Genomic DNA, 12,520 nt, shown 5'->3' with positions numbered 1-12,520 from the left:
TTGATCTGGGTTTTGGTGGGCTGTATTTTGTTTGGTTTGGGTTTTTGATGTTCTACATTATAATATCAGGAGTCAGAGGAAGCAGAGTGATGAACCAAGCAAATGTGTGGTGTAGCAGAAGTAGTTCTTCATTAAAGTGACAACTGCAAGTCTTCCTTGTTGCTGTCTTGCATCCTTGTGAGACTGCACTGCACTCCGTATAGAGCTGAAAATACTGTTGCTTTTTGTAAAACAGGGCTGCCCAGAGCTGTAATGCTGGTGCTGCCCTACTTGGGATGCCTAGAGCAGGGCTTGGATGAAGAAGCAGAAGCAGGAGCTGCTTTGTTATGGGTAATCCTAAATTCTCCTGGGCTGGAAACTGTGGAGTGTCACATTAGAGATGCAAATACATGTATGCACACAGAGGGAACCTCTATTTCCTGAGGGGAGCAACACTCAGACTTCTGCTTTGTGTGTTTGGCAGTGTTGCTGGATTGTTACACTCTATTTTTCCTCAGGAAAAACCATCCTGTTCCCTTGACGTAACTGTCTGTGCTTTATTTTTGCAAATTTCCAGTTTTGTAGTTTGTTACCATTGACCACAACTGTCTGCATTGCCCAGGTGCCCTCTCACTGGAGCACAGGAGCCACTGGGCCACAGCCTCTGCCTTGGCTGCACAGAGAGCATCCAGATCCTGCCTGGAAGTTTGGGAGGACTGACCGCTTCCCAGGAAAGGTCCCTTCATCTCCTCTGCTATAGAAACAAGAAACAAATGGCAGAAAAGACAGCAGGTATCAACATGACAACCCTTTTAATTCTTTGTATTTACTTCTCCATCTATATGTTGTCAACTCAGGAATGCTTGCCAGGGGATACACTGACTAGCTAGGTTTGCAAGATACAAATATTATATATTTTATATATAATATAAATATTATTGAGGGGAGACAGAAAGCCCTCTTAAGGGGGAAATAACAGCTTATATTAATTTAGATTTCCAAATAATTCTCCCCACTCCCATTTCCATGTTGCCAGGTAAGTCTTATAACATCCCAGCTTCCCCCCTATAAAGCCTGATGGCATCATGGCCCTCAGTTCACAGACACTGACTGTATTTCCAGCTCTGGAATACATTGCACATTTCAGGGCTTTTTTTTGTGTATGGTACACAAGCTATGTTGCCAGACTAATCCAGCAGTCACTGAATATTTACGACTTCATAGCAATACATCTGCAGTATTTGTTGGGAGGGTTTCTAACAGAAATATAGGTTTTCCCCAGGGAACTAATAATTTGCTGAAAATGTTTAATCAACCCATTTAAAATAGAAAAGATATTTTTAATTAGTCTAAATCTACATGCTTTTGAGATTCTGTCATCATTTTAAAATTTGAACATTGGCTTTTTGGCTTATTCTTATTCCTAATAGTTCACTTGGCACAATAATGTATTGGGATTGGAAAAATAACAGGAGCCTTGAGGGCTTGAACTTCAAATCCACTCCCCTTTTCCAAATTTGGCTGTCACTTTAACATGTAGTTCAGGAGGAAAACGTATTTATATTAAGGAGACTTTTTTTCTTGTTTTTGTGCATGAAATAGGGCAAGTCATCTTACACACTCTTGTATCATCACATGCTCACATAAATTTTGTAGAATAATACTATGGGAATGCAGACCATTATACCCATTAACCAGATTTATTCCTTTACTGTTGCTGTGTTAATGCAGTAGAAAATAATTTGATTTTGTTCTGGATACAATTTACCTTAGTCAACTTACCAAACAAAACACAATTTCCTTGTAAACCAAATTCTTGGAATCACTTTAGAGCATTACTAGGTAATTAGTACTGGTTTACATAGTTTGGCTTAAGAAATTAGCTTTAGTGTAAATTTAATTATTTAAACTGATGATGAAATAGCCTCATTCCTATGAAAGACAAATTTTTATACAGAGTTAATATAAAAATGTTTCAACAAAAAGCAAAAGCTACATTTTATTTACTTTCACTTAGTAATCTTATAGCCTTTCACAATCTCCCTCTTTTGTGGATAAAATCTACTTTTAAACAACTTATCAAGCACAATGGAAAAACTGAAATGAGTTCAAAAATTATTAACCAAAGCACGCAATACACCTTTATATAAATTGTCAGCTGTCATCTTGGAAAAAAAAAAAAAGCACAGAAAAGGGTGTAAAATTCAGTGGTGACTTTATGAGAAACCTTATTAATTTCCTTTAGTGATACTGGTCTTCTTCCAGAGCTGGCCCTGGCAAGAGGATCCAAGGAAGTGCAGCAATGATCCCATGGAGGTGTCACAGTAGGATGGAGCCTGAGGCTGTCATGGAGCATGTGTGGGATGCCAAGCAGAGGAAACTGGTGTGCAGCTGGCTGGAGAGTCACACTGCAGGTAATGATGAAAAATGCCTGTTACTCAATAGGTCAGGTTTGTTTGGAACAAGATCAAACTGTATTTGTTGAAATGAGAGAATCAAAACCATTCTGTTCCTTCAGATCCCCCAGCTGAATATCAATTTTCTTCTCCTCCTCCCACCTTATGTAAGGAAAACATGATTCTTAGCTAAGTTGGCTAAGAACTTTGCATTGGAGTTGAAAACTCAACTGTCTGGAGAGTTAAAACATGAGCAACAGAAAGGTAGGTCTTGAATGTGTATCTGCTATTTTTTGTAACAGTCAAACACTCAAGAATCTCGCTGAAATTAGTCTTTAAAAAAGAAGTGGTTTCTTTGAACCAATCTGAAGACAGAAAACAGCAAGAAAACTATGGAGAGGCCATAGTTTGCAGAGGAGGAGGACCTTGCAGTTTGATGTGGATAATTCACAAACAGAATTTATTGAATGTTCTGGATAAATTGTATTTGCAAGTTCTCCCACATCTACTTCATCATTGTTTTCTTAAAGTGACAGAAATCACCTACTCTCATCCCATGGGTAATTCCCCCTCTCCCCTTGCATGATTCATCTCACTTCAGCAATCTGGAATTTATAAGCATCTCTGATATTACCCAGGTTTTTGTAATAGTTTTCTCCAGCCTCAGAGCCTGTAAAATCCAAACCTTTTTTACTCATTAAGTTAGGTGACTTTATCTCCACTCAAGGAAACAGCTCCTTTAGGAATGCCCGTGTAGGAGTTAAGCTGCCTCCTGAAGAAGGAGCAATAGTTTTTCATTTTCAGCTCAGGTCATAAGATTTTTTTGTTGTTGTTGTTCTTATGAGAACTTTTGAAGAGGGGGAATGTGAAGAAGTGATTCAGAGGACAAGCAGCAGCAGAGGAGGCAGCTATTGTTTTATGGTATGGACACAGCACTCCAGTGAGCAGTTGGCTCTGGAAATGAGACATGGACACACAGTTCTTGCAAGAAGCAACTTCTCTTCACATGAGTGTAGGGTGGTAGAAGAGACCCCACTGAGGAGAATCCATGTTCCAATTCAAAAAAATAACAACAGTACCACACTGCAATCCTCTCACTTGGGAAAGGCAAACTGAATCACAGTAACTTAGCTAACAAAGCCTTTAAAATTACAGCTGTCTTCAGGAATAAATTGGATCAGTTTGCTACTGTGAACTAATATTACTTCATAGTATTAATAATATTGCATAATAACAACAAAAATATTAATGCTATAACAATATCTTAATATAATAGTAATATAATGAGATATAAATGGAAGCACATAGGTAGCAGATAGTAATAATTAAACCCCCTAACCATTACAGAGGTCATTAGATGCCCCAAACCCAAGAAACTCATTAGCACAACCATTGGAAAATTCTGCTGTTTATGAAGACAGTACCATCACCTCTAAGCCTCCCAGCATCGAAATGACATTGGTCTTGTGTTTAGCCTGAACACGTTGTATCTATGGTTTTCAACTTTATTCAGTATGTTTGATAATGCTTCTGAAGACAGGATGTAGGACTTGATTTTGAGACAGTTTTTAGGTGCATACCCTGCCTTAGTGGCAACAACTGGCAGGAACTGTCTTCAGCTGCACCCACAGGTGAGCTCAGTGCCTCACTGCTTGTTAATCTGCCCTCCACTAAACAAGAATAGCTGATAAAAAAGAAGCTCTAGTACAAACCAGACTATGTGATGACAATGGTTTATCTTGTGAAATCAGAGCCTCTGAGATGTAGTTCCACCCTCCTGTTACACAAATGCACTCTGATGGAAAGTACCTCCACAGTATTTGTTTCCATGACAAAAATCATTTGTGTGTGTGTGTGCACCCATATACTTGCTCTTACCTTGGGTAATTAGGCATCTGTTCCTGGTCTGTGGGGCTCCTAGTTGTAGACTAAAAAGAAAAAGATGCAATCAATAATCACTGAAATCAATAAGTTAGGCTTGTGCAAAATATCTTCCGAAGTTGAATAATTCAGAAAACACATTCCTACACTTTTTATGTGCTTTACTGCAAACATGAAGACAGCACATGTCCCTGGGAGCAGGGGAGCAAGAGACACTCACAGAAATAAGCAGTTGTCGTGTGGGAGAATGACATGAGATGGATTTTGTACAAATCTTACTCCCAACAGCAAGGCTGGTCTCTCCTGGTGACAATTAGGAGAGGTAAGAGATACATGGATATTCATTGTCTTGGAGAACTCCTGTCAGCAGTGGGACTGTGAGCTAGCATCATGAAGACCTGACTTGGTGACAAATAGGCAGGAAACTGAGTTTTTGTTATTTTCTAGATTTAAACTTTGAGCATCATGTGAAGCTCAAGAAATTGGAAATAAGCCAGGCTAAAGATGTTCCTTCACCAGTCCAGTGGACAGTATTGAGAACTACCAACAAGTAAGTATTTTCAAGACTACATGTTTCGAAGTCCTGACTGAAATACTGTTGAAGCCATGAAGGAAAAAGCAGCTTTTCTATGACTCCTTCACTGTCCAAACATACAAAAGCTTGTATGTGTTTCAGGATCCCATGTTATTTCAACTTTGCTAAGTTGATTAAAGAAGTTTTAGTGCCTGTGAATCCAAATGCCAAAATTAGGGTCTGTCTTTGTTCATCTTCCTGTTGACCTAGCAGAGAAAACAGAAATTGATGGTTGTCCTCAAAAATAAGGGGTGTTTTTCTAGTTTTCAGGGAACTCAGACACAACCTGCAAGCTGGAGAGGCATCAACTGATGAATAAGCAATCTGTTAGCAACTTGGACTAAAAACAAGGCACTGATGAGGGCTGGGGAATGAAGCCAGACATTTTGGATAGCAAATGTAATCAATAACCTGCCAGTTTGTAGAATGTGCATAGTGCTCTTCTGGGTGCTTTTTGGATCAAGATGGGAAAGAGATTTGGTCTTTGGCAGCAAGTTGGGCATCTACAAATTTGGAAATCAAAATGTGGCAGATGAAATTCTGTGGAGGATGCCTTTACTGCAGTGGGTTACCTGGCTATTTAAAGGACCTTGCAGGAGCTGGTCAGTATTAAAATGTCTACAGTAACAGCTAGTAAAGTTGCCCTTCTTGATACGAAGGCCATTTCCAGTGTCTGTACCTACTGCTTTTAACAGTTCAGAAATAAATGCTTGCAGTTGAGTAGCCTGTGGAAAAAGCTTTGACCTCTCCCCAGCAGGCCACTTACCTTGCCAGTCTTGCCAGGGAGGCCAAGACTGAACAGATGAAACAAAGACTGAATTGCTCGTTTGTTCCATGGGTATATTTGTCATTGGAAGACTACTAAAACATCTAACTTTTTTTCCAAGACCTACCTTCAATCATTATAGAAGTTGCTGGCATTAAAAAATAACAGTTGTAGCAACACCACCACCAGTAATAATAAATCAAGCTTAACATTTGCTTAATGCAGTATTTGTCTGCTCAAGTTCAGCTGAGTTATAGATTGTCCTCTGTGGCCTCTGTCTTGCTCATTACCTAGCAATGAAGCAGGGACACCTAATACTCAGTTCTTGCTGCTATGCCAAGCCAGGACATAGAGCATCAGTCATTCCCAGTTTTGGTGAGGAACCTGGCACTTCCCTCCCTAACAAACAAGTTCAAGGTTCTACAGAGATTAGCTGTGAGGGGATAGCTAACTACAAACAACTAAAAGCATTTTATGTAGTTTCTGCAAGCTTGTGCATATTTTTAGGGGCTGGATGACTAAACCTGTGGGATGTTACACACAAGGTGCCATAATGTAACTGCAATAGTAGGCAGATTTTGAAATTCCATGTTCAGAAAGGGCTGACATTCACATAGGTAATTCAAATGCCCAGTGCTGTAGGTAGGCATCACACAGGTTTTGAAATATTCCCATTGCTAGGAAGTAAGGATGTGGGATGCACATGAAAGCTGTGTTGTTTTTTTAAGACTTCATAGGAAACTTGTCTAGTAATCCTTGAATAAATATTGTCTCAGCTGCTGCCATTTGTTCTATTGGTGGGCATGCACTAACCCAAGACTCTCCAGCCTTACCTAAGCTTAAGGAGCCTTGCTCAAAGATAAAGTTTCCCATGGGCAATAGGCTCCTTCTGGTTCAGTACTTTGGTGGTACACCCTGAAAAATCTGGGCTACTCAGATTTAAAAGTGGAGCTTTTGTCCACAAATCATCTATGTATTTCCCTGAGTTTTAATTTAAGGTATTTGTTTTTGTTGGTTTTGGTCTGTGGGCTAACAACTTGAAAAAAAAAAAAGTTATTATCAATGTCTATGTGTCAGACCAGATATTTATTATACAGTATTGAGCTAAAGCATTGTTCCTGCCTTAGGCCTTATTTAGTTGTTCTTAAAACAGTGTTTTGTAGATATTTCACTCCAAGAGTGGCAGAACCTTTTGCTTTGCAGTTGATTTTTTTTTTTTAGGGCATTATTCAGTCCTATACTAAATTGTTACAAAATGAGACATGAACTTTGAGATAGAATCAAATGTTATAATGGAAGACTGAAATGAGTGCCACTCTCTTTAATAACTTCATTACAGTGGAAGCAAGATCAAACTTATCAAGAAAGTAAAAATTATATTCCATACTAATTTCTAGGAGATATTTTCCTTTCTCATTAAAATAAAATAAAATTCCTTTTCTAACAGACTTCAGATGAGATCTCTTTAAATCCTCAATCAAGACTTCAAAAACTGTCTATGAAAAAGACTATCCAAATCCTGATTTCAAACATGGAATTCAGAGAAGGAGGCACATGTTTTTAAAGGTACAGCAGGGAGAGACTGTATCTATATGTAAAAACTAGCATTCTTAGAATAAATCTGAGGACAGCTGACATTCACACATACCACTTTACTAAATGACACGTGAAACAAAATGTCTCTCAAATGAATGCTCTCTAGTCTGCTTTCCTTAGGAACTTCAAAGAAAAAGAGAAGGCGACTGTCATTTTTGTTTCAGAGAATTTATGGACGTAGATATCCTCCCTCTGCAATCCTTGTTTACTCTTGCCATTGATATGCCTTCAGCTCTAGAGGAAGTCCTTTTCTTTTCAAGCATTGAAATATTTGATTTCTGTTGTTGGACCCAGACCATAGTGATTTTTACCCCTGTATTTTTGCAGTGCAAAGCTGCTGATTTATATGCATCCCAGGCTCTATGACAGTGTAAGAGAGGGCAGTGAGGTCAGGAGCAGAAGGGAATATAGTGATCATTATCTGAGTTACTGGATAATTTCACAAAATTAACAATTCTGGTGGTGATACTACATTTCTGCTGGCATGATTCAACAATGAACTCTGGAGAAGCAGGACAGCTACAGAGGCAGGACTGCTGCTGTGGCCTTAAAATGAAACCCTACAGACAAATACTTTTCAAGAGTCACCCTGGTCTTCTCATGAGCTGCAGTGATCCCAAGCCCTCAGGCTCTGAGCACCTTCTGAAGGCTTTTACTCAGGACACTGCTTCCCTACCAGCCACAGAGGATATTAAAGCTGAAATATCTGGACTGCAAAGCTGCTACTGGGCCAGCAGGAATTTCCCTTAATTAATTACAGTACCTCACAAGTTCACATAAATCCAACGCTGTCTAAGAGAATAATGAAAGCAGTACTTTTTCTCTTGCAGTAAGGAAATAATGCATTTAGGTCATACTTTTTAACAGAGACATACAAATGGTACTAATTCCAATGTGAAAAAAACCCCCAATTCTCCTTTCAGCATATGTACTGAAGTTTACAGAAATCAAAGGCCTAAAACCAATACCCTCTAACAGATTCTTTTTGCAACAGCAAGAGAAAACCACTTGCAGAAAAAGCTGATGCTTCATACTACTGTAGATCATATTCAATCACAAAGAGTCATAGAATATTCTGAGTTGGAAGGCACCTACAATTATCATAAAGTCTGGCTCCTGGCCCTGCACAGGGCACCCCACAAAATCCCTTTTTTCTCCCAAAAGGGAAAAAAGCATCTTAAATCACCTGTGACAGTTTTAAATAATGACCACAATACTCATAAAAACTGCTGTAGCAGTAGAAAGTTCATCAAGAATTTGCAAATTGATGGCTGATTTACAAATAAAATACTGAAGTCATCAAGCAAATTGTTCTAAAGAGGCCATCTACCCAAATTCTGATGATGCAGTAGGAAATAGGCTACAGAAAAGCTGAGCCACAGAGACTTGGTAAATTTTCTGCCCCATTAACTCACAGTGAGTTCATCTTTGGGATGAAATCTTGACACTGCTGAGGGCCTGATTATGCTAAAATAAATGTGATCAGATACAGAAGATGTTCATTACAAATTCAATGCCTGATCCAAAAGGGTTTGGATCAGACCTCTGAACTACACTTACAGTTCAAGGCTTCAGAGTCCTTAAAGGCAGAAAAAGCACAACTTACCATTCAAGTTTTCATTTTCTTGTCTGTTTCTGATAGTGGTGTCTCTCAGGTGATGAACTTTTTCCTGTAAGTAAAAAAACAAGCAAAAAACCTGCAGCAGAAATCAGTAATGGAAGTTTACTGTAGAAATAGTAAGACACTATAAAGAGCTGAATTCTTTAGCATTCTGAACACCAAGCATCTCTCTCCTGGAAAATAATTTTAAAAGATTGAAAAATGTTTATGATGTTAATTTTAGCATTTTTACCTAAGACTCTTGTGGAGTTATCCCTGCCAGCAGTAAGTTAAAATGATTCTGGCATTAGATTACAGAGTCTTGGGTGTTCTTCGCTGTTTGTTTGGGGTTGTTTTGGTTTTTTTTGGAAAAGCAATTTTTCCTCAAAAATCCAAGTGAAGGACAAAAAACTGCAGTGACAGCATGTGGTCAGTTCATCATGTTTATAGAGGACTAAGAAGAAAGCACTTTTCTATGGAGCAAAACCAAAGAAAAGTCACACATGCTATGCAGGGTAAAAACCACCACTACAAAGCAGCTTTTTTCCTGAAGCACTGAAAACCAAAACACTGAAAAAAGGCCAAGCAAATCTTCCTTGAAATATGGATATCTTATAGTTCACCAAGGAAAAAAAAAGACATAACTTGGTGCTGCTATCATGGTACAGATTAGATACGATCTTCCTCCACAAGAAATGCCCCTGACTGAGAGCAACACCAGCAATTAATCTGCATGCATGGATTTGGAAGGTGGCATCCTAGTGCTGTGCTGCTGGTGCCCAGCTTGGGAAAGGGCCCCCAGACTGTTCCAGGCCCTTGCACTTTGGCTGTTAAGTGTTCCACTGTGATGACAAAGCTCAGATTTTCAAGCAGATGCAAACACAAAGAGCACTCTCCTTGCTGGCAGCATCTGATAGCTCTTTCACTCTGAAAAGCAGCAGACTAGCTTTGCTTTTCCTCTTTCTACTAAATGACATAAAGGACAACAAGAAATTATTTTTGTTAATGCATGACCTCCTATAAAATGAGGGCATAACTTCTTCCTCCATGTGTCTTTTTAGAAGTAATTAACAAATCTCCTCTCCATGACTTGCAGCTTTGATGCAGTTCTTTCAGTGACTCAGTGTGTGGGTTTTTGTAAATCCTGTTATTGTGTGCACCTCAATTTACTCCATACATTCAATACAAAGGACCTGTAGAGCATTGCCAACAATTGTGGATTTCACTAAGTATATTCAACCCTTTCAGACAGGCATAAAGCCTGGTGTAAGTTAATATATTATAATTGCTAGAATAAATGTATGCTTGATATAGTCAGGTTTTGTTAGCTGGCACTGCTCAGTAGCACGTTTGGTTTGTTTGGTGACAAAAGGTGTGTGGTTTCATGAAAGATGCACATCAGCCAACAATTTAAAACACAAGTCTTAGGAGAACAGCATATTTAACTCTGGACTTAAACCAAACTCGGAAAACCTCTCAAACAACAGTGGGAACGGGTATCTAGAAGATTCAGAACTATAACCAGCAAGCTTCTTGGGAGCTGATTTGCATAGAAATAATGATTATTACTTTTGACATCATATGCAGGAGCCAAAACACAAGAACTTGCTTTTAGAACATCTGAACAAGATTTCTATCAAGGAACAAATTTCAAACTCATACCTGTTGAGTGGATGGTAGTCTCTGCTTTTTGTTCTGCCACTGTTTAAACCTGTCAAGGGCTTCATCCACAGAAATTGCCCCATTTTTCACCTGTTTCTGTAAGTGGATGAGTTCTTCCTGCTCAGAAGGGATCTTGTGTACCACAGTGCTGTAAGTTACTGTCTCAGTGTGACCTCTGTGTGCTTCTACAACAAAATGTACAAAGTGAGAAATGCAATAAATCAGTGAGGATTCTGCCATTACTCTCTGGCAGCAGAGCAGCATCCCAAACATTTCTTTCATTACTACTGCACATGGTCCATGGATTTTCCATTAGTGTTGGCTCATGAAATAATTTCCTTTTAGCACTACAGTTACATTACTGACATTTTAAAGGAAATGGTTGCTATATAAAATATCCACAGTATTTTTTATCCTTTCTTCTTCAACATCATACATTACATATCTCAAAAGTTGCAGATAAAATTTGGTCAGGAAGGATCTTGAAATTTCAAAAGATTGCCTTCCTCCAAGGAAGAAAATACATTATTAAATATGCTGCAGCAACAAGAAAACACTGCAGCCCAGTGTTCCTGGAGATTATGGTACAAACATAGCTGAAGGGAGATGGGCATTATCAGATTCACAGCTGGCTCCAGGGAGGTGTAGCACTGCTTCTCCCCAGGATACTGATACTGGAATGGCTGATGCAGAACACATGAGCAGCCATGGAACAGGGGCTCTGAGCCCTCTGTGAGGCTGTTGCACCCATTTCACTGCATGGGGAGTGGCCAGGATAAAAATTTAGTCCATCAATGGGATTTGGGTCAGTTTTTCCGTTCCATCATGCACCACTATCTTCATTTCAAGCAAGGAAGGTACCATTAAGGATTGTTCAGAGGGGTGTCACAATTGGAATTTATAGCAGCAACATTGTAATGTGCTACAACTCAAATAACAACTGGACTGCCACAAGTAATCAACTTTACATGCATCTTGGGGTACCCAGGAGAGAACTGTTGCTCTCCCCACTTTTGTCTTTCCATGGCTGGAATTACTGCACAGCTGAGCCCTCCTGTCCTTCCTTGTCTTGGCTTTAATCACAATCATGAAGGGAAACAGAAAAGTGTAAAGTAATTCTGACTCTACAAATCTTTCCTACAAGACTATAACTTTTAGTCTTCCTTCTTTAATCTGATCTCTTAATGCTGCAATACCATTAAGGATATAAATCGTAGGTGGCAAAACAGATGCTAAATCACCTAAAATCAAGTCACAGCAAAACTCTGCTAGCTCCACTGAAAAACATCATGGTAGTTAAAGAGCTAAAATAAACTCTGTACCAGGGTTCCTGGCCTCGCAGTATGTCCTGCTGTTGTCACTGGTCACTCGACAGGCCTTTTGCTGGAACACTGCAACAAAATCAGGAACATAAGGAAGCTGAAAAATGGCAATAAAAACCATCTCATTCTCAGTGAAGGAAGGAGATTCATAAAAGCAGGCTGGAATACATTTTTTTGTTCTAGTCTAAAAGTATTTTTCAACCCACTTGTCAGTCTAATGTTAATTACTTGAAAAATTGTTCTGTTGCACAGAATGGCAGGATTACTGATGTTACAGAAACCATTACAAGGCACTTTGAAGAAAATTAAAAGGATTTATCACACTAGCATATTACGTGTCTAGAAGAAACAGCAGGATCTCAGAGTTCTGCAGATGGTACAAACACTTTAGCCTGTTCCTTATTTTATGGGGAAAACTAAGGCAGAAAAAGCCCCAATAGTACCAGGTGAGAATAGTGACACTGCTGAAAAAAGGGTGTGTGTATATTTGTGTGTACTTTATTCAAGCATTAGAAACAGCAAAGCACAGTCCCTCTGTTAGAGCAGCCCATCATTCCCACTCCTGCGAGGTGCCCAGAGTGGATACACCCTGAAATGCAGCACTCCAGCTTAGCATATGTAACACCCAGAAGGTGGGAATTGCTCAGTTTCTGACATAGCCTGTGTGGCAGTTGCTTTCTCTCAAGTCTCAATTCTGATTTTTGCTAGACAAACTGACATTCTGGAACCTAGAATAATTCCTGC

At 39.2% G+C, this 12,520-nt stretch overlaps 1 protein-coding gene across 1 annotated transcript in view; it reads right to left on the bottom strand.

Annotated features, from left to right (window-relative positions):
• Nucleotides 1-2,150: 2,150 nt before the first annotated feature.
• BANK1 (B cell scaffold protein with ankyrin repeats 1) overlaps nt 2,151-12,520 on the bottom strand; it is a 132,056-nt gene continuing 121,686 nt past the window's right edge. The window contains exons 12-16 of the mRNA XM_064712302.1: nt 11,777-11,845; nt 10,455-10,639; nt 8,799-8,862; nt 4,254-4,303; nt 2,151-2,387 (exon numbers count right to left, since the gene is read on the bottom strand). Coding sequence (XP_064568372.1) covers nt 4,293-4,303; nt 8,799-8,862; nt 10,455-10,639; nt 11,777-11,845 — 329 coding nt within the window. The 3' untranslated portion in view covers nt 2,151-2,387; nt 4,254-4,292. The remainder of the gene's footprint in view (nt 2,388-4,253; nt 4,304-8,798; nt 8,863-10,454; nt 10,640-11,776; nt 11,846-12,520) is intronic.

This window comes from Zonotrichia leucophrys, chromosome 4 (genome assembly GCF_028769735.1).
Source record: "Zonotrichia leucophrys gambelii isolate GWCS_2022_RI chromosome 4, RI_Zleu_2.0, whole genome shotgun sequence".
Lineage (NCBI taxonomy): Eukaryota > Metazoa > Chordata > Aves > Passeriformes > Passerellidae > Zonotrichia > Zonotrichia leucophrys.
This window is presented reverse-complemented; position numbering and strand designations above follow the sequence as displayed.